Genomic DNA, 22,648 nt, shown 5'->3' with positions numbered 1-22,648 from the left:
TACATACTATGCTCGTCACATCACACGGTGTGAGATAATATTGAGTATGTTATTGTTGCTTGTTTTTGTAATTTGCTGTGAGGGAAACGTAGGAAAATAAATTCTATAATAAAGGTTTTCAAGACGCAACCAAATCTATTTAATCTGTAATTTGGAGTTATTGGTTTATTATATTTTATTTATTAGAGTATTGTGTTTGAGGATCTTGAAGTATGGTTGGTTGAAGGCCAGTTAGGGAAAATCTACAAGCACTGATTTCAAGAGATGAATTTTAAGTATTTGACCAAAATTTATAATAAAAAAATTATTGCCCTAATTAGGATTTTTTTATGTGCTTTTTATTTTATTGTTAACTTGTGTTTCAAAAATAAATAATAAATTCATATATTAACGATAATACTTACATTGCTATACAAATTTCTTCTAGTTAAATTTTAATTGTGATTAAAATTTAGATTAAGACATTTAGTCTAATATATAATCATAGCGCAAAGTAAAAAATACAGCAAGATTTAAATTAAGTGCATACCTAGGTAATACCATACCATCAACTAATACACGCTATACGAAAGAATCATAAGGTTATTTTTGTATGGGGTGGGTTATGTTAATTTATAACAGATTTCATCCATTAGAACCAAAAGTGCACCACTTTCGAAAATGATAGGGACTATTACTGTTCTAGTATATATTTCAGGGATGCTTTTGAGTCTAAGCCCAAACTTAGGGACTACTTTGAGCTTTTTCTTTAGAAATGCGATATATAAGTCGCAATCTTGGTATGCGATTAATTAGTCGCTGAAAACGACTTCTCCGTATTCGCTATAGCAAAAGCAATTTGTATATAAATTTGTATATCGCCCAAAAAAACGTCACTGTATCATCTCTCTCACTTTTTCTTTGTTGCTGGACTGAGTCAGTCATCCATGGCATTCCCATACTTGGAATCGGTTGTCGGTATGCTCTCAAACTTTCTCTCTCTTACCCTATACACACGCATAATACCTATTCATTGATTCTTCTTGCTTTTGCATTTCCAAATTTTTAGGTTTTACTTATTTAACAAATTCATTCCAATCAGCCTGTATAGAAGGATTATTGCACTTTAGGGCTACATACGTTCGCTTGTACTTGTTTAGTGGCTTTGTAACACATATACATATAGTTCTTTTTTCGAGCCGAAGCTACTGGGTTTAGGATGAACTAACAGTTAGTTCTTAACTATATCCGCCCTTGATACTGGGCTAGATTTTCAAATAATCCAACATTGTACAATTATTTGAGTGCTTAATAACTGTACTTGCTTTTGATAGAATTCATAAGGCAAATGAACTTGAAGTAGGAAAACTGAACTACATACGGCATATTTGGTAATTGGAGTTATCTTGTAAAATATACCTTCACCTTGAATTGTTCATCTGATGAAAATTGAAAGCAAGAAATATAGAGATTATAGGGATGTAGTTTTGCGTAAATCGTCATTAATTTTCACTTATAGTTAATATCAGGGAGCGGTAAAATCGTTTTTCACTTATCAGAGAAGGAATTAGTGGTTAATCAGACTCCATAAGGAATTGAGTTGGAAGTTTATGAACTTAGTGATTTTCTAGTGATGGTTTCAGGATCATTACTACTATGGTGCTAAACATTCTTCCGTGGACAATACGATAAAATTGGAATAATAGAGACGAATTTAACTGAAGTTCTGCCTTAAAATCGTTTTAGATATCTACAATTTGCCTCAAGCTATGATACTTTTTCCTTCTATTTCCATTTTGGATGCCTTTTAGTGGTATTATCAAGCTTGTATGAAATTAGGATTAGATAATGGTGGTTTCGTTTTTATTAATTTATTAATTGATTGATGCTGGATCCCTGTCTTGATTTGGTTGGCAAGTTAATTGACGTTGTTGCTTTTAAATATTTGGCTGGCAAGTTAATTTGCTTGGCTTCAATTTGTTATTCTCTTTGTGGTCTTCATCACCATAAATTGGATCCTTATTTCGGATTTCTTATTAGTTAACTGGCTATTTGCTGTCACATTCTGTTCTGTACTCTCCTTCTATTTGTTTATTTATTTATTTATTATATGGTGTAATGTATCTTCTCCTTTTTTTAAAGAAACATTGTGATTTCCCTCTTATTGTGCTTTTGAACTTTCCAGGTTTCATGATACTAATGTACATATTTGAGACATACCTTGATTTACGACAACATGCGGCTCTTAAATTGCCAACACTTCCAAAACCTCTGGAGGGAGTGATCAGCCAGGAAAAATTCAAGAAGTCCCAGGCGTATAGTCTCGACAAAAGGTATGCTTCCTTTTGTTCATGGAATGTTATCTAACTTCACGAATTCTTGCATTATCTTGTTTGGCCATCTTTTTTAATTCTTTTGTTATTTTAATTCTTTTCAGTAATTTTCATTTTGTCCACGAGTTTGTTACCATACTGATGGACTCTGCCATCCTATATTTCCGGATATTACCTTGGTTTTGGAAGGTGAGTGATTGAGCCTTTCTCTTGCGAAGCCGTTTCTGCTTATCTGCTCATTGTTGACTTAGAGTTTCTTTTTTGATCGCAGATATCACGAGACTTTTTGATATACCTTGGTCTCAATGCAGAGAATGAAATATTTCACACACTAGCATTTTTAGCTGGAGTTATGATTTGGTCGCAGGTGCATATGAATATTTTCATCTGGCTCCCCCCTCCCTCTGGAAATAGGATGGTTGATGTTTTCCTGGAATTGTTTCACTGGACCTTTGTCGCCATGATTATGTTTGGCTTTGACAAAACTGAATTTAGTAAAACCTTCAGCATATTAGGAAATGATTTTTTATTTTTTTTGCTGTGGCATCTTAATTATTAGAAAACCTCGATATTCCTAATTGAAAAACTTTAATTTGGTCTTTGTGATATATGACTAAGCATTTAACCATGATTAGTTGAAACATGTGCTTTTGGACTCTACATTGAAAGACATTTTTATTGAATTTCTACTTTTCAAACTATGTGATAACCACCTATTATGTTAGGTGAGTACTTTTAGTATTTTCCCTTCTTATTTTGGTATAAATATGTTCATCTGAAAATATATAGACTATGGGTGTTTGGTATGAAGGAAAATGTTTTCCTAGAAAATATTTTCTTGAAAAATGAGTGGTTTTATCACTTATTTTCCTATGTTTGGTTGATGAGTGAAAAATAATTTCCGGAAAATATTTTTTAGTGTTTGTGTAGAGAGTAGAAAATATATTTTAGAAAAATAATTTTTTATGCTACACCCCCTCCTCCCAAATCCCTATCTTTCTTGTGCTCCCTTCCCCCCCCCCCCCCCAAAAAAAATTCTAAATACCTAACGTTTTCAGGACTCTATGTTCTTCAAGAATTTAATTATTCTTTTAAAAATTCACACAAACCCAAAAAGGACTAATGTGTTAAGATTAGTCCCCCTCACATTCCATGAAGTTAAGATTCTTTCATGGAATGTGAGGGGGATGAATGACCCAAACAAAAGGGCCATTATCAAAGTGGGAGTTAGGGAGTGGGGTGCCAACCTAGTTTGGGCCAGGGCGATCGTGAGAAGTGTTTGGGGAGGTAATTGGGTGAAATATGACTGGGTCCCAGCAGCGAGAAGTGCCGGGGGCATTCTTCTTGTGTGGGATGATAGAAGCTTGGAGGTAAAGAAGATTAAGGAGTGAGTTTTTTCTTTAGCAGCTCTCGTCAAAGATAGAGTGAGTGGGGTGGAGTGGGGATTTGGGAGAGTGTACGGACCGGTAGGGGAAGGGTCCAAGGTGTTTTTCTGGGAGGAACTGGCCAATATTATTGAGGAATAGGACATTCCATGGGTTCTAGGGGGAGACTTTAACACTATTAGATTCCCGAAGGAGAGATTAAGGTGTAGTTTGATTTTGAGGGCCATGAAGGAGTTTTCTGACTTCATCAAATGATCACTTTCTCATTGATCTTCCTCTGCCAGGGGAAAGGTTTACTTGGGCCAGGGTGGAGGATTCCAACTCAAAGTCTAGACTTGATAGATTTCTGATATCGCCCTCCTAGAATGAGCTGGTGCCGAATGTGCTTCAAATTCCTTTACCTAGGCTGACTTCGGATCATTTGCCTATCTTGCTAGATGGATGCAGAGTGAGGGGGGTGCGTGCTCCCTTCCGATTCTAGAACATGTAGTTGAAAGTGCCAGGATTTGGTGACAAAGTGAAAGAATGGTGGACAAGCTACGGGGTATCAGGGTCACCTTCATTCCGTTTTTCGAAGAAACTCAAATTACTCAAGGGAGATATTATTAGGTGGAATAAGGAGGTTTTTAGGAGGGTAGAGGTTAAAATGAAGGAGCTTATGTATGAATTGGGGGAATTAGAGAGAGGGGAAGGGGCTGAGGAGCTAGATGAATCTGAGAAAGCGAGATTACCGGGGAGTTGATAGAAGCCATTGAATACTTCCACGTGAATGGTGTTTTCGAGAGAGGTATCAATGCTTTTTTTATCACTATTGTGCCTAAGAAAAAAGGCGCATCTTGTATCAGAAACTACAGGCCTATCAGTCTCGTGGGGAGCATTTACAAGAAATATTTCTAAAGTGCTCTCCATCAGACTCAAGAAGGTTCTCGACGTGTCTGTCTCGTCCTCCCAGAATGCGTTTGTTGAAGGTAGGCAGATCCTGGATGCTGCTTTGGTGGCAAATTAACTTGGCTTACTGTGCAAGTTGGACCTTGAGAAGGCTTTCGACCATGTCAATTGGGAGTTCCTGGATTTCATTATGATGCGGATGGGGTTTGGGGAAAGATGGAGGGGATGAATCAAGTTCTGTATTTCCTCAGTCAGATTCTCTGTCCTGGTTAATGGTAGCCCGTGTGGTTTCTTTGGCATCCCCAGGGGTCTCAGGCAAGGTGACCCCATCCCCCATGCTATTCATTCTAGTGATGGATGCTCTGAGCAAAATGATGGATCGTGCGGCGGGTGGAGGCTTCTTAAGAGGATTCTCAGCTCCGATCGAGGTGCTCAGTGCCCAAAGAGTCTCTCATTTGCTTTTTGCGGATGACACCCTGGTTTTCTGTGATGTCGTATGGACTAGTTGACCTGCCTGAAGCAGGTCCTGCAGTGGTTCCAGGTAGTATCAGGACTCAAAATCAACCTCGGCAAATGTGAGATTTTCCCTGTGGGTGAGGTCGCTAACATTGATGCTTTGTCTCATGTTCTCAGATGTAAGTTGGGCTCTCTTCCCACTACTTACCTGGGTATACCATTGGGCGCTTTGCATATGGATACTACTGTTTGGAATCCAGTCATTGAAAGGGTTGAAAAAAGATTAGCAGGCTGGCAGAAACGGTACTTGTCAAAAGGCGGTAAGGAAGTGCTTATCAAAAGCACTTTGTCGAGTATCCCTACCTATTACTTGTCCTTGTGGCAAGCTCCTGTGAGCATCACAGAAAAACTAAAGCGGCTTCAAAGGAATTTTCTTTGGGATGCGGCAGATGGAACTAGAAAGTTTCATCTAGTGAATTGGCAGACAGTCACTTCCCCAAAGAAGTGGGGTGGATTTGTAGTAAAAGATGTTAGGGTATTCAACAGAGCTTTGCTGGGGAAGTGGCTGTGGAGATTCGGGGTAGAAGAGCATGCCCTATGGGGGGAGGTCATAGTAGAAAAGTACGATTCCACCAGTGTTTAAAAAAGCGCTCGCTTCATCGCTTTAAGCGAGAAGCGAGGCGAAGCGTAAAAGACAACGCTACTCAGGTTAGTAAAAGCGACCGCTTCTCTGTTAAAAGCGAGAAGCGGGGAAAGCGAAGCGAAGAGAAGAAGCGTCCGCTTTTCTGTATTAAAATACCCAACCCTATTTTATTAAAAATAAGTTTTTTGGATTAAACACTGATCTTCAACAACAGCGACTAGTATTCTTCAACTTCCAACAGCAACGACTTCTTCTTCATCACTTCTGATTTCTGAAAGAATCTCAAATCATCAACTAGGGTTGTTCTTCTTCTTCAACTTCAAGTTCAAGACTTCAAGACTTCAACAGGTATGTTCCGAACTTCTGATTTCCATTCTTCTTCTTCTTCTTATTCTTTTTCTTTCTAAACGTCAAAAAGCAGCGAAATGTTGGCGAATTTTTTCCAGAATTTTACTGCCCAATTTTTCCAGTTATTAACAGAGAATTCCTATGATTTTTTATATCCTTTATAGTTTATTCTTAGTTCTTATTGCCTTTCTTATGTGTTATGTAGTTGTTCTTTTAATGGCGCCAAAAGAAGATAGGAAAGATCCGGCTTGGGCTTACTTTGAAAGAGTTTGCGAGACCAACAAGATGGCAATTAGATGTCTTTTTTGTGACAAGATTTCAAATGGAGGAATCTATCGTCAAAAAGCGCATCTAATCGGCGGTGATCCACATGTCGCATCTTGTCCTAAAGTTCTGTCGCATGTGAAGGAAGATTTGAAAGCATTCCTTCATAAAAAGAGAGTTAAAGACTCAACTGATTCATGAACAAGAACTGTATAATCTTGATGACGATGATGAAACAGAAGAAGGTGACGATGCTTCGTCGCTTCCACCAAAATCACAAAAGCAGGGAAGGATGCAACCAATGTCTTCTAGCTGTGGATCTACTGGCAAGACCAAAGGTCCTATGGATTGTTACTTCTCGCAAAAATCTGGAGATAAGGAAGGAAAAAGTGGTAATCCTCAAATTGATGCCAAAACGATTTTGAGGGATCGTGCAATTACAATGTTTGCGCGGTGGATGTATGATGCAGGTCTTCCTTTTAATTGTGTTAATTATACTGACACTTTTTCTGCTTTTATTGAGGCCGTAGGCCAATATGGTCCAGGAATGAAGCCTCCAACATATCATGAAGTTAGAGGGCCATATCTAAAAAAAGAGGTGGCAGAGGTGAACAAAATCGTGGAGGAGCACAAAGTAGAATGGAACAAGTTTGGTTGTTCCATTATGATGGATAAGTGGACGGCGAGAAATGGAAAAATGATCATCAATATCTTGGTGAATTCTCCTAAGGGAAGCCTGTTTCTTGAGTCTGTTGATGCAAGCGACTCTTCGACTGATTCAACCAAAATGTACTCCTTGTTCAAGAGTACAATAGACTCTATTGGAGCAGAAAATGTTGTTCAAGTTGTCACGGACAACGCCAGTGAAAATGTTAAAGCTAGCGATTTGATGTCTGCTGGGGACCCGCATATTTATTGGACTCCGTGTGCAGCACATTCCATTAATTTGATCTTCGGTGACATTTTCAAGGAAAGACCCTTTAGTTCAATCTTTAATCAGGCAATTAGAGTGCATTCCTATATTGTTCAAAGGCCTTTGTTATTGAATATGATGAAGAGATTCACTAAACAAAGAAGCTTGGTGAAACCCGCAAAGACAAGATTTGCTACTACTTTCTTGACTTTGCATAGGATGTATGAGCAAAAAAGCAATTTGAAGAAGTTGTTTGTTTCAGATGAGTACACTAACAGTGCCTATGGAAGGGAAGCTCGAGGGAGAGAATCTGCAGATATTATACTTTCTCCTTCATTCTGGAACAATGTGGTTCATGCATTGAAGATTGGTGGTCCTTTAGTTAAAGTGCTTCGTTTGGTGGATGGGGAGCAAAGGCCACCAATGGGCTACCTGTACGAAGCAATGGATAGGGCAAATGAGGCTATTCAAGTCTCGTTTAGTGATCAAAGAAAATACAAAAGAGTCTTTGAGATCATAGATAAAAGGTGGGATAGTAAGCTTCATAGCCCTTTGCATGCAGCTGGACTTGTTTTGAACCCGAAACTGTTTTATGACAATAAAGAAAGGATTCTAGGAGATGAACCTTTGTGGAATGGATACTATGAATGTATTGAGAAGTTGATACCCGAAGAATCCGTGCAAGATAAAATAACAGAGCAATTTAGTATTTATAGGAATGCTGAGCAACTTTTTGGAAAAAACATGGCAATTAGACAAAGAAAGACGAAGTCACCAGGTGAGCGAGTGCTTATATGTTGTTTTATAGTTAATAAGTTATTTCTTTATCAATATTATGTTTTGAAAATTTGTTCTACTTCTACAGTTGAATGGTGGAAGCAATATGGCCATTCCACTCCGGATTTACAAAAGTTTTCCATCAAGGTTCTAAGTCTAACATGTAGCTCATCCGGGTGTGAAAGGAATTAGAGCGTGTTTGAACATGTAAGAACTAAGAAGAAAGATTTAGTATATTGAGATAATTAAATTATATCTCAATTGTCCTAAACTTACTAATTACTTATTATTTGCAGATTCATACCAAAAAAAGAAACAAACTAACCTTGAAGCGTCTCAATGATCTAGTATTCATTAAGTACAATAGAACATTGAGGCGTCGTTACAACGCTCGCAATGTAATTGATCCAATTAGTTTGGACAACATCGATGATGCTAATGAATGGCTAACTGGAGTCCCGAAAGATCATGCAGATGAAGAAGTATTTGAGGAAACTTCTGATTTCACTTGGGGTGATGTTGCGGAAGCGCGTGGAATTGGGGAGAGGATTTATGGTTTGAGGGGGAGTACCTCAACTTCAAGTTCACAGAGGAAGGGAAAAGAGGCAGCTACTTTGTCCCTAGTTGATGAAGAAGAAGAAGTTGAAGAAGATGACGAGCAATATAATAATGATAGTGGAATACAAGAATTTGGCAATCTTGTAGAAGAATAGGATGCTCATTTTGTGCTTTGATTGATGCTACTATTTAGTTTTTACATTGAAGAATTGAACATTTGCTTACAATTACATGTGTTGTCTATGCAATATATATATATATATTTTTTAAAATTTCGCTTCACTTCAAAAAAGTGAGCGCTTCGCTTCTCGCTTTAAGCGAAATGAGGTTTGTCGCTTTTTCTCGCTTCACGTTCTTCACAACACTGGATTCCACGGGAGGGGGTTGGAGGACCAAGGCAATCACAGCACCGTTCGGGTGTGGCATGTGGAGGAGCATCATGAAGAACTGGGAAGCTTTCTATGGCAACATCACTTACAGGGTGGGAGATGGAAGGAGAATCAGCTTTTGGAATGGAATCACAGGTGGTGTGGAGAGGATACTCTGAGGATCTCTTTCCCCACGTCTTCAAAGTTTCAAACCAGAAGGAATGGATGGTCCAACAGATTCGCAAAGAGCATGAAAGGGGTAGTATGGGACCTCTCTTTTAGAAGGAACATGCAAGATTGGGAGATTGTGGAGCTCCAAAATTTGCGGGCATTGCTATACGGGCAAGACATGCCCCATCCATCTTACGATTCTTGGAGATGGGGGTTGCGTGGCGATGGTTTGTTCACCGTAAAGCCCTTTTACTAGAGTATGTTGGTGAGAGAGGAGACTACTTTTCCATACTCCTCGATTTGGATTCCTAAGGCGCCCACGAAGGTGTGCTTTTTTCCATGGCTAGCGGCGAGGGGAGTGATCTTGACAGTTGAAAATCTGCGAAAGAGAGGAATTATACTTGTTATTTGGTGCTACATGTGTAAAAGCTCAGGGGAAGAAGTTGATCATCTTCTGTTGTATTGCCCTGTGTCCTTGGGTTTGTGGAGGGCAATCTTGAATCTTTTTGGTAATCAAGGGTGATGCCAAACACTGTAAAGGAAATGCTATATAGTTGGGCCGGTTTCCGTAGAAGAAAAAAGGCGTGGAAATTCGCCCCGTTAGCTCTCATGTGGACAGTTTGGGAAGAGGGAAATAGGAGAGTTTTTGAGGGGATTGAGTCTCTTTTTTCACATCTTAAGAATAGTCTTTTATCTTTGATCGCTTTTTGGTGCTCCCATATAGTCCCTACTTGTGTAGAAGATTGGACGTCTTTTGTAGAGAATCATGTTCTGATGTAAATTCTCTACTTTTTGGTATACTTCTTGTATACGGGAGTTTTTTCTCCCTTTTTGAATAATACAATTTACCTTATAAAAAAAAAGGATTAATGGGTGGGTGGGATATGTGTGGGGGTTGGTGGGGATGGGGAATAAAGTGGGGAAAGCTGAATAAGAGCTTGGAAAATGTTTTCCATTCTCTTGATAGTGAAAACATTTTCCTTCAATTGGAGAAAAATGTTCTTCAAAACATTTAAGCCTACCAAACATGGGAAAATTGAAAAACATTTTCCACCAAACACACCACCCTATGTTTCCATCAAAATATAAGAAAACGGGACCTCTTTTATCAAAATATTATAAGAAAACAAGACCTTATTCAACTCCTAATTAGAATTTTTGACTAATCAAAAGTGATTTCACTAATAGTAGCCTAGTGGTCAATGAAGTGGGTGAGAACCATGAGGCCTCAGGTTCAAATCCCAGCGGAGACAAATACTAGGTGATTTCTTCCCATCTATCCAAGCCTTGGTGGATAGAGTTACCTGGTACCTGTTGCTGGTGGGAGGTGGCAGGTATCCCGTGGAATTAGTCGTGGTGCGCGCAAGCTGGCCCGGACACCACGGTTATCAAAAAAAAAATAGTACATGAAAATATTGATAAAAAATATGTAATTTTTGGCATAGATATATCCATCCGTTCTGCCCAACTCTATATACAATAATATAAAGGGCAGCCTGGCGCACAGAGCGTATTTACTCCAAAAATATGACTGAAACATATATGAGTTTTTTTGCTTCTCACAAGTCACATCTTTCTTGTTGTTTTGGATAAAATTACTGTTCCTCCGTTCCATAGTTTCGGGCACCACCTTCCTAAGTTGTGCTCCTCTTTCTCCTTGCGCTTTCGTAGTATAGATGCACTTGCCTCATCCTACTTCCTTGACAATACTCGATGATAAAGAACAAAAACAAGGGCGCACAAATGTGAAGCAACTTTGCACCGCATATATGCATATATCTAATCCTTTTTGCACATGCAACATCAACTTACTCTGTCTCCTTATTCTTAGTTTATCAGCGGAGAAATCGAGAACTGCATTCCACACTGCACGCCATATGAAAAAGAAGCCTATTTGACACTTGATACTTTGTATGACCTTAAACACATTCCTCTCTCTAGGTAACCTCATATTGCATGATTTCCATGTGAGTACCTTGCATCCTTCACTCTATACCATTCGCCATTGGGTCCATCCTCTCGTCTCCTTCGGGGTTGACTTTTGTCAACGTTGTTTAATTTGTCTCTGCTTCACCCCTTGGAGTTCAACGTGATGTTCTTTTTTATTCTTCAACCACTGTCTAGGGGGCATGGCGTGGTATACCTATCATGGGCAAGATGTTAGTGTTGAGGCAGGCATAAGCTTACAAATTTTTATTTTCCATATATAATAAAGTTGTTGCCATGTGACCAGGAGGTCACGGGTTCAAGCCGCGGAAACAGCCTCTTGTAAAAATGCAGGATAAAGCTGCGTACAATAGACCCTTGTGGTCCAGCCGTGGAAACAGCCTCTTGCAGAAATGCATAGCGGGAGCTTAGTGCACCGAGCTACCCTTTTCAATAAAGAAAAATGAAATTGTAGAATAAATAGCAGAGCAGTGTGGATGAGTATGTAAACATAAAAAAATTGTTTAAAGTTCAATATATATATATATATATATATAAGAGTGGGTTTCTCTAGTGGTAAGCACCCTCCACTTCCCAGTGTTGTGAAGCGAGAAAAAGCGACAAACCCCATTTCGCTTAAAGCGAGAAGCGAGAAGCGAAGCGCTCGTTTGAGTGATTCATAAACCCTCGTCGGGATAAACAAGCAAGGGTTTCATCCTCTACTTATGGGAATGCTACTTCGAGAAATGCTGCTTCAGGATAAACTAGATATGTTGCGAGAGAAACTGGATATTTTCCTATGGCTTGGACCCTTTCACTCGAGAACTCAAAGGGGGGAAAGAATTCTTCAACATAGTCACAAGAAGGTGGTCTACGACCATTAGATCCCTAGAAAGAGGAGCAACTAAGAAGAGAGGGGTATAAAAGAATGAAAGGAATGTCTTCGATCTGGCTCTTGTTCCCTGTAGGTTTCTAGCACGCTAGGCTAGCTAAGAAAGGTATTCTATCTTTCTCTTTTTGTTGTTCGGCTCGATAGAATTGTTTAGAATCCTCTCCTAGCTTCCTCTTTCCATAGATATGCAGACTATAAAACGTCGATCAGAGAGCAGGGTTGTTCTAAGATATAGAAGTAGTTAAGGGCTTGACTAAGTAGTAGATATGGGATTGAGGGGCGCAGGAGTAGGGTTTACGAAAAGAAGGCTCCGGGTTGTACTCTAGAGGTAATGCTATACTCCATTCTTCCTCCCGGCTTCCTTTCTATTCTCACTCTCATCCGACTGATGAATGCAATTGGAGTAGAATCGCTTTCCCTTACTAGGTTTAGGAATCCATAATTCTTCAAGAAGACGAGATTTTTTAAACACTGCCACTTCCAACCAAGAGATTGTGAGTTCGAGTCACCCCAAGAGCAAGGTGGGGAGTTCTTGGAGGGAGGGAGCCGAGGGTCTATCGGAAACAGCCTCTCTACCCCAGGGTAGGGTAAGGTCTGCGTACACACTACCCTCCCCAGACCCTACTAGTGGGATTATACTGGGTCGTTGTTGTTGTTGTTGTATATATATATATATATATATTCACAAAAGTGCACATATTCAAGCATCTAGTTGTTTATGTGTATTTGAGCATTGGTTCGTCATTTTTTTGAAATAAAATGTACATATTTAGAAGCTACATAAAAATTTCTATAAATCATAATTTCTATTTTTTAAAATATCTAAAGCTTGTTTGAAAAAGCTTAGTACAAGAAAAAGTTTTTTTGACTCGTCACATAGTAATAGTGTCATGTAAATAACGCAGAGGATTAAATTATACTTGTATCCCTAGAAAATCAAAATAGAAGATGTTATCTTTCTTAACCAAAAAGAAGATGAAAATGTTTTGTGGTTCAGAAAATAAATTGCTTTAGGGCAAGGTTTGCATGGGGGAAAGTGCTCTTCCTATTTGGGGGCTCAGTTCCATGAGATTTTTGCTCTTATGGTTGACGCAGGTATTTAGAACCTGCTTAAGACCTGGCAAACTCTAAGTGACATCCAACTTAGTGATTTGAAACACTGTTAGCAACAATTGGCAAGTCTCTTGCCGTATTTTCAGTTTATGGATTTAATGGTGATGCAATTTTACAAGCTGAGCTCATTTAGACAGCTAAATAAAGACTGATTTCTTCTGGTGAATATTTGTTGGAATCCTCTTTTGCAATGACACAAGTAATAGGCTGAAACTTATTCCGAGAAGCATTTAGATTGATGCACTTGGCAGTGTGGTGATATCTATGTCCACATATGTTGAAGTGGTTTGGATAGCATTCAGAAAGTTATACTTGTGCTCATCTTCATAATTTTGTGGTAAGACTTTTTTTTTCTTTACAGATCACTGATTTGCCATTTTCGTTGTATTCAACTTTTGTGATCGAATCCCGCCATGGTTTCAACAAGGTATATCTTGGAAATGAGCAGGACTTTCTTCCAGTTTAAGGAGCTACTATCTCTTTTATTTACTTTCCATATGTCTACTTATTTAGGCAGTTAACTTGTCTATTTTGAACTTGAATTTATCATTCTTATACAGCAAACAGTATGGTTATTCTTCAGAGACATGATCAAAGGAATTGCTTTGGCAATTGTAATTGGTCCTCCCATTGTTGCTGCCATCATTGTTATAGTACAGGTACTCATGTTTTTGGTACTACAAGAACTTCCTTTTTGTGGTTATGGTTCAAATTCAAGATCTTAGCATGATGTAGTTGTTCATTTCTGTTTGAGATGTTTCTGTTGTTTCGGATCAGTATTCTAATTACGTTGACCATGAACATTTCTTATATCTCCATCTTAAAGGCAAGAGATGATATTGTATCCGTTTCCCCTAACAATAAAATCGATTCTTGATTTGCAGAAGGGAGGTCCTTACTTGGCCATTTACTTGTGGGGATTTATGCTCGTCCTGTCTCTTGTTATGATGACTCTTTACCCTATTCTGATTGCTCCGCTTTTCAACAAGTTCACTCCGGTAAGTAATGTACCGACCGTTAAAGAAGAGAACTCCCAAAGAAAAGGAAAATTGAAAAGTAATTCCTGCAGCCTGATTTGATAATTAAGTTTCATTGAATGAGCAGCTTCCGGAAGGAGAACTTAGGTCGAAGATTGAGAATCTGGCTTCCTCGCTTAAATTTCCCCTAAAGAAGTTGTTTGTGGTTGATGGGTCAACAAGGTCGAGCCATAGCAATGTGAGAACTCCTTTTCTTTTATTCTGTTGGTCTCTTCATGGTAGTTAAACAGGTGCTTTGTTTCATTTCACCCATTCTACTTAGAAACCCTGACACATTCTACGTCTTCAGTTGTTGGCTGGTCTTAGGTTTGAGAAGATAATTTGAATTTTAGGATTTGTCTAGTGTTACTTAACTCTCTAGTTTGGAAATCTTTTATTTCTCTACAATATTTTATGCGGAAAGCCAATCACATATTTCAGTTGATTGTGCTATGATCTCTTTCTGTAATCTCAGTTGATGTAGGTTGACATGCTAGTTCTCTTAGTTTTTTGCATTTTTATTGATGCCATTATAAGATCAGAATGATATTTTAAATGACAAATCTGTTTGGATTGTCCCCTGGTTGAAAAGAATAGGTCAAGGTCATGCACATACTTATTGCACAAACTTAAGTATGATACTCAACTGTTGATGTGTAGGAATTATTTTGGCGGTAAATTTCTATGGAGTTATCTCTACTTTCTTTGTGGACTATGTTATTAAGTGTCTATAGGGTTATCTCTCCTTTTCTTTCTGGATTATGTTATTAAGTTTGAGAAGCTCTCATGGATCTCTTGTCTTTAATTAGAGACAGCAAAGTGAGTACGCCAAAGCTATTGGGCGATGAATGGGCTGGTTATATAGTGGCTATTAATGGGCATTTGATCTAAAACTGCCTACTTTTTCCAAATAATCAAGGATATTATTTGACATAATAAGTTATTTTTTATTCATGTGCCAGTGAACCAACTCCTTTCGTTTTTTGTTGTTGAAGGTGAGAGAATGACTTATTCAAAACATATAGATCAGAAAAGGCTATCCATATACTTTCGGAAGTAAAGTAAAAAATGAAAAACAACACATAGTGTATGACAATGAATACAGGTTCTAATAAGAATATATGAATAGTAATTTTGCCTCAATAAAGAAATACATAGTGCAGGTGGATCTCTTCATTCTTTTTTTAGCAAGTTATGGTACATTGGTAAGAACTTAGACTATTGGGTTTTGATCAGTGATATCCTGGATATGCTAACAAAATTAACTAGTTAGTGGTAGCCAAATCTTCATCCCGTTCTATGAAAACTTGTTCAATTTAATAGAATCAGCAAAACTGAAAGTCTGTGTAAAGGTAAATAAAAAGGATTTTGCAGAAGACACAAGCTTATTTAAGGGGCTCATTTACCCAGTGAACCCTAGGGCTGCATCAACCTTCTTTTTTGGTTGGAAATCTACCTCTTCGTTGATTTGTTGGAATTATGTTGTTTGTGAATTTGTCACTAGAATGCAACTTTTAGCCAGGTGCTTATGCCTTGTTGCCTCGCATTTTACCCCGCTTGCTCCTGTGCGCTAATCTTGTATTTGAAAATTTTGCTAGGCATACATGTATGGATTCTTCAAGAACAAACGGATTGTCCTCTATGATACACTAATCCAGCAGGTGTGGTGGCTATTAAATCCGACTAAAGTGACCTTGCCTTCATTTTTCTCTTTTACCTTTTTGTATTCTGTTCACTGTTTGTTAGCTAATGAATTGTTTTTTTTAATTTTATTTTTTGGGTTAGGTAGTTTAGTTGATTAAGTTAGGAGTTCTCCATTTACAGATTCCTAAAGACTACAACAACAACAACAACCAGTATAATTCCACTAGTGGGGTCTGGGGAGGGTAGTGTGTACACAGACCTTACCCCTACCCTGGGGTAGAGAGGCTGTTTCCGATAGACCCTCGGCTCCCTCCCTCCAAGAACTCCCCACCTTGCTCTTGGGGTGACTCGAACTCATAACCTCTTGGTTGGAAATGGAGGGTGCTCACCACTAGAGCAACCCACTCTTGTCTAGATTCCTAAAGACTGTTTTATGATAATTCAAAGATTGTTCTAACGTGGTCATGATTTGGTGAAAAGCAAAGATATATGATGACGGGTTTCCAGCAGATGCAACCTTAATTAATTGTAACGGTGACGACTTTGTAGGCTTCTTCCTATGTGTAGGTTCTTATGAGAGGAGTGTATGCCATATTGCCATCTATATGAGAAAACTTGTAGCTGTTAAAATCTATAAAAAAAGATTGAAGCTGTTAAAAAGTTTTTTGACAATGTAATTTTTATTCCACCGCACAGAAGGAATTGCTGCAGGAAACAATTTCTGTTATCTTCTTGCATAAAGTTTGAATGTAGTTTTCTTCCCCCCCCCCCCCCTCCTCCGCGTCAAAGTATAAGTTTTTATATTGTTTCTAAGAATTAAAAAAATGGAAGCAAAGGATCATACTGGCGATACAAACTAGTTGACATTAACTAGTTATCCAGTAGGGAAAGTATGGGATTTAGAGAATCCCAAATTTGCCTTACAATGCTTATTTTTTAGTAATGCCTAAATAGCATGGATTGGTGTAGAGGATCCATATGGGTTACTATAACCCTAGTTGATTGTTTGATTGAGACATTGAGTAACAGCCTTTTTATCATTTGACCATTATCTGAGCTTAAAATATAGCGATTTTTTGAGCCATGAACATAGGTGTTTATGTTTATTAGGAGGCTCTTCAATTTTTTCTTTTTTAACTTCGAGAAAATGTTGTTCTTGGTGATTCAAAGAGATAGAGCGTGGATAATATGTGTTTACTTTGCTGCATTATATGATAGGGCTGCTTCTCTCATCTGGTATCCTTTATAGCTAGATTGCATGATTTAGATATTACTCTACAATGCTAATACCCAAATTCTAACATAACAAACATTTTCTCAGTTTGATTTCTTTCCTCTAATTTATTTGCTGGTGGTATGTAGTGCAAGAATGATGAGGAGGTTGTTGCTGTTATTGCGCATGAGCTGGGGCACTGGAAACTTAATCACACGATGTACTCCTTCATAGCTGTCCAGGTATGGAAATTAATTCATGCAGCCCGTGCCATTAAACCAAAACAGTTATTCTGTTTTCAGTTCAAGTAGATGTTGCCGTTGTTCCATTTATATGATGTAGTTTATTTCTCTTTAAGAGATCGTGGGACTAGTTTGACTTGTTATATTTATGATGGTAGACAAGAAATTCCTAAAGTTGTCAGAAACAGAAACTTGAGTCTTTTTTGATAAATTTGATCTGTTGAAACGTGAATAGCATGCACATTATTATCATTTGCAATAACAATTTTTTATCTGTTGAACATGTGAATAGTGTATGTACCATTATCATTTATACATGTGACCCATCTGTTTGATATATCCAAGCTATGTGAATCACCTTGATATAACTTTTTTTGATAAGTTAAAAACACCCTGATATAACTCCCAGAGATACTTTACTAATATGCATCTGATTTCACTATCTTATTAGGGGATATTTATCTGGGGATTATAACCTGCCTGGCGCATAAAACAATAAAACTGTCACTTTTGCCTCCTCGATATAACCAGGAGAAGGGTGTTTGCTTTCCTCTTTTCTCCATTTTGTTCTATTCTTCTCCTCTGGTATCAGCTCAATCTTCACTCCCTCAGACTTCAGTCTCTCTCAATTTGTTCTTCACTTGCTCGCAATGCCTACTTTCACCGCATCTTTGTCTTTCTTCTCCTCCTCCCACCCAATCTCTTCTTCTTCTTTTTCCAATCCTTCATTTCTTCATTTATAACAGAGATAGCCCTTGATCAGCCTAGAGCTCATAGTCTCTCTTCTTGTTATGCTTCCCCTCTTGCCAAGGTACGGGGAAGGAGAAGTGAGAAGTACTCATTGATTTTATATAATATGTGTTCCTTTACTATGATTATTTGGGAAATTTGGACTAGAATGAACCTGAAAAATGTTGTAATACAGCATTAGATCGGAAAATGATAAGAAGAGGAGATAATCAGGAGGTTAGCACTCGATTCGTTCCAGGGGACCTATCTCACATTTAGGTCTAGGATTCGAGTCAGTTCGACTTTCCCTTTTAGGTTGAGGCAAGGAATTTAAGGAAATTGGTGTAGTTACACTGTTGGGATTTTGGGTGGCTCTTCAGTTTTTTTTGAGGAGTGGCTCTTCAGTTTGAGGATAGCCAAGACAGTTAGGTTTCAATTTGAGGGTAAGAAGAATGGCTATGTTTGGTGTGGCTATACCAACCCTCAAATTTGAGGGTAAGTAGAATGCCGATGTCTGGTGAGGCTACAAAAAACCTGCTGTATTCTCAGTTGTAACAGTATTAGGAAATAGAGATGCTGGTATGGTTGACTTCTTTTTATCATCAACATTCGATGGCTATCTTGGTGCTTCATCCTTCATCTATTATGTTTAGGGGATATTGTTGGTCTGACTTTTGGTATGTATTTAACTTGGCCAAAGAGTATCTAGCTGCTTAGTTGCCTGTACATTCTTTGTGCTGATGTGTATACTGTTAGCTTTCTCAAAAGAAGAAAAGAATATCTGGCAGCTACTGTTAGCTTTCTCAAAAGAAGAAAAAATATCTGGCTGCTTTTTCCCTTACCTGATTGCCATGCCTCTTTGTGTTGGGTTTCCTTTTTCCTTTTCTCCCCGGATATCAGCATTGGCCCAAGAATATCTGTTGCTTGTTTCTTTACAGCATTAGGAAAACAAAACACCTATGCCGTTCTGTTTTGATAGAATGCTCTGTTCGAAAACAGTTATATTCTTTATTCTGACAGTAAAATCATATTTTTCTTGTTCTGACACGAGTATTATTCTCTGCAGATCCTCACATTATTGCAGTTCGGAGGATACACTCTTGTTAGGAATTCAAAGGACTTGTTTCAGAGTTTTGGGTTTGATACCCAACCAGTTCTTATTGGACTTATCATATTTCAGGTAATATATGCTCTTGAAAGGTTATATTAAACATCTGGTAGGTCAGTGTGGCTATTGGGAAGGGTTAGATGTGGTAATTTGATTTTCAAAATCCAGAAGATTTACTAGCCTATATGTTATTCAAATCATTGGCTGGTTTTTTTCTTTTATATAGGTCTAAGAACATTGATCACTCTGTAGTTTATTAACTCAAGGGACTTCCATTCCAGATTTTGAATTACTCTTATCATGGTCTTTTGGAACTAATGGTATTAACATTGTCCTTGATATCATTGTTCTGGAATTTAATAATTTTTTTCCCCTCAAAGATGTGAAAATCTTTTGGAAGCAATGCAGTCAATGCAAATTTACCTATGAATAAAACAACATAAATGCCAATATCGGTGATACCGACTTGTATGCGTAAGCGTGAGATTTAGAGAATCCGTAAATAGATAGATCATATAGTCGATGCCAAATGATTTGGGTTTCAAGCGTAGTTGATAGACTGATTGGTAGTTTCTTCACTGGGTTTGCCAATATTTCACAAGTGAATCTGTAATTAGGTAGTATTGTTTTTGTTCATCTGTAGTTAATATATTTGAGGTTCTACATATTACTAGCTTTTATATTTCCCATTTGGTCGACATACGGCAGGCTCAACTGATACCAAATAAGAAGATGAATTATTTGAAGCTTAAAAGAACTAATACAATATTATCCATAGTTAATGATCAATCTAGCCGTTGGGTTAAGCAGGATGCTACTGAAATGCCGCTCAACGTGAGAGCAAATTATGTTTTTTGGACAAAGGCAATAATAAAGTAATGGTGATTGATGTGTCGTACCTTGTGAATTGGCAATCAAGGTTGTACATTAAGGTTGTTATTCTTCGTTAAGGAATCGTGCATATACAAACAGTTCAAAGTTCAATATTGTGTCACTTGACATGCCTTGAGAATATAAGAACTGGTATTTATCAATTGCAAAATCTATTTTATTCTAATTTATTCAATGTAATTTAACATGGTTGCAGCACACTGTCATACCTCTCCAGCACCTAGTGAGCTTTGGTCTTAATCTTGTAAGCCGTGCTTTTGAGTTCCAGGTAACATGTTATGTTGTATGGATTTATCTTTATATTTTGACTTATTTTTTAATGCTAAATGTTTTCACTTGAACTGTAATTTTTTTTATCTCAAGGCTGATGCTTTTGCAAAGAAGCTTGGTTATGCTGCAGCACTTCGAGCTGGTCTTGTGAAACTGCAGGTTGCCGTTCCTTCTATCCTAAATGTGTCTCCATGATATCCTTTTTTGCGATTGAGCCATTTGCATATACCATCTATGTTCATTGATGATTCTTAAAATGTTGATAATGAAAATTTTCCAAATCTAAACGCTGAACAATTCTTTGGAACTCAAAGCCATAATAGTAATTTCTAGGTTTCAAATCATTGCAACTTAGAAGAAACTTTCAAATCCTGTAACAAGATATCTGTAATACCAATTTGTTCAACATGTTGCAGGAAGAAAACTTGTCGGCTATGAACACAGATCCCTGGTATTCGGCTTATCATTATTCTCACCCTCCTCTAGTTGAAAGATTGACTGCGATTGATGAAATCGATAAGAAGACAGATTGACAACACGTGGGCGTTCCGCTGTTCAATATAGAGTTGGTTCTATACTTTGCACCACAGACTGCAAGCATAACAAACAATAGGTGTGATTTACTTTCAGTTGCCATGATATTGTTGATGTCACATTCACATTGTAGTGCTGAGTTAGGAAGGTTACTGGAGCTTCAAGGAGGAATGACTTTATGTTTGATTGTATTGTTTACAGAAGTTGGGAGCTTCAGCTCGACTTTGCTGATAAAGTTGGTCAAAATTTAGGGTTTATATAATCAAACGGTGGCAATTCGAGCTCTCGAGGAGATGTAGCAGGAACTTCCTAGTATTTTGGAGGGACAAAAATAATGTTTTTTGGTCCCGTCTCTGCATTTATGGGCATATTTTTCCTTTTCAGCCAGTGCTTCTCTTTTACTAATTAGTAGTATTATTGTTTTCTTTAAAAGAATTTGCGTAAAAGTTAAAAAAGCGTGTAACCAAAAAGATAAATAGGAATGTTACATTAAACATAATTAGCATGTTAGAATTGACTTATAGATACAATAGTCGAGTGCCTATCTGTAACCAGATCATCTATTTTGCTATATGTGCATCACTAATTCGTGATACATTTCTCACAGCCAAAATAAGTCATTCAAGATTCGCGTAGGATGACCAAAAGTATATTTCATTTCAAGAAGGTAAACGAGTACCACAGCATAGCCAATAGGAGGAATTGATAAATCTATTTCAATTTTTATAAAATTGACCTTGTTGCTCTTTTTTTTCTTTTTCTTCCTCCACGTATAAAATGATAAATGCAAAGTCTCGTGTATCTTTGTAGTTTTTGGTTCAGATCCCTTTTCTAAATATTTATACTTCAAATCAACTATCTTTATCGGTATTATCAGTTTTAGTCCGCGCCTGAAATTATTTACATCTGGTAGTCGAAAATGTGTATAAAATTTGTAATAATTTTTTGTATATAACATACATAATATATATATATATATATATAGAGAGAGAGAATATATAAATTTTATATATTTTTTCAGCTATTATTTTTACAGCAGCTATACACTGTCATTTTTCCTATTCATTGCGGTTTCCTATCTTCATTGCGGAAGGTTCAAGCCCGTCAGGATCACATGTGACTCCTTTGTGATCTGGATCTCCTCTAGTAATCAATTTGTATACAACTTCCCATACGATGAAAATTTTACACAATATTGTATGATTTTCATCAATATGTAGTGTTTTTTGGCGTCTGATTTTGAATAGGGTATATGCGTAATTGTTATATTTACGTAGGTATTTGCAATTAGTAGGGGGTTTAAATGTTTGACTTTGAAATTTTGTCTGGTTTATCCTTAAGTGAGTGATTAATGCTGTAATAGATATTTTGAGTAATTTCCTCTTTAAAAGGTCGTCTAGTTCGCGTACTACTAGTTAACTAGTTATTATAATGCGATTGTTGTACATGAATTACTAACTTTAAAAGGAAACTTTTTATCTTTGAATAATTTAATCCATGTATACACCTATTTATTTTGCTTAAAATTACATAGATTCTACATAACTTAATGCAATATTATTTAATACTGCCAACCAAATGCTGCATTAGAATGGGGGCATATGATTATTTTTTTTCCTTGTGCAGCCAACCAAACAATGTGATATTATGCGAAATTTTATGATGAGATTTGTATCAAACGATAGGCAAAATAAGAATTTTCTTAATCAAAAGGGTAGTCCGGTACACTAAGATTTCGCTATGCGCGGGTCCGGGAAAGGACCGGATTACAAGGGTTTATTGTACGCAGCCTTACCCTACATTTCTACAAGAGGTTATTTTCACGGCTTGAACCCGTGATCTCCAGGTCACATGGCAGCAACTTTACCAGTTACGCCAAGGCTCCCATTCGTCGCAAACAAAATCACTGCCACAAAAATTCTATATATTACCTACGCATGTAAAATAAAAATAAAAAATGAAAGTAATGGAAGCATCATATGTAGTC

General features: G+C 37.5%; 1 protein-coding gene across 2 annotated transcripts; it reads left to right on the top strand.

Moving 5' to 3' along the window:
- The first annotated feature begins 808 nt into the window (after positions 1-808).
- LOC104119154 (CAAX prenyl protease 1 homolog) lies at positions 809-21,256 on the top strand. 2 transcript variants are annotated; one of them, XR_691365.4, is made up of 15 exons: positions 809-957; positions 2,165-2,312; positions 2,417-2,501; positions 2,584-2,679; positions 13,376-13,441; positions 13,575-13,673; positions 13,899-14,012; positions 14,119-14,229; positions 15,629-15,691; positions 17,037-17,129; positions 18,925-19,038; positions 20,054-20,125; positions 20,221-20,286; positions 20,544-20,740; positions 20,863-21,256. XR_691365.4 is itself a non-coding variant. In XM_009630583.4 (14 exons), exons 1-14 carry the CDS (start codon positions 927-929, stop codon positions 20,658-20,660), a joined length of 1,275 nt encoding a protein of 424 aa, XP_009628878.1. In that variant the 5' UTR covers positions 809-926; the 3' UTR covers positions 20,661-21,048. The 2 variants fall into 2 exon arrangements, 1 of the variants encoding a protein (XP_009628878.1); XM_009630583.4 differs by having other exon boundaries at positions 20,544-21,048.
- The last annotated feature ends 1,392 nt before the right edge of the window (positions 21,257-22,648 follow it).

The sequence above is a fragment of the Nicotiana tomentosiformis genome, chromosome 5 (genome assembly GCF_000390325.3).
Source record: "Nicotiana tomentosiformis chromosome 5, ASM39032v3, whole genome shotgun sequence".
In the NCBI taxonomy this organism is placed as follows: Eukaryota; Viridiplantae; Streptophyta; class Magnoliopsida; order Solanales; family Solanaceae; genus Nicotiana; species Nicotiana tomentosiformis.
The sequence above is the reverse complement of the archived record's forward strand: the minus strand, read 5'-3'. Positions and strand labels throughout refer to the sequence as shown.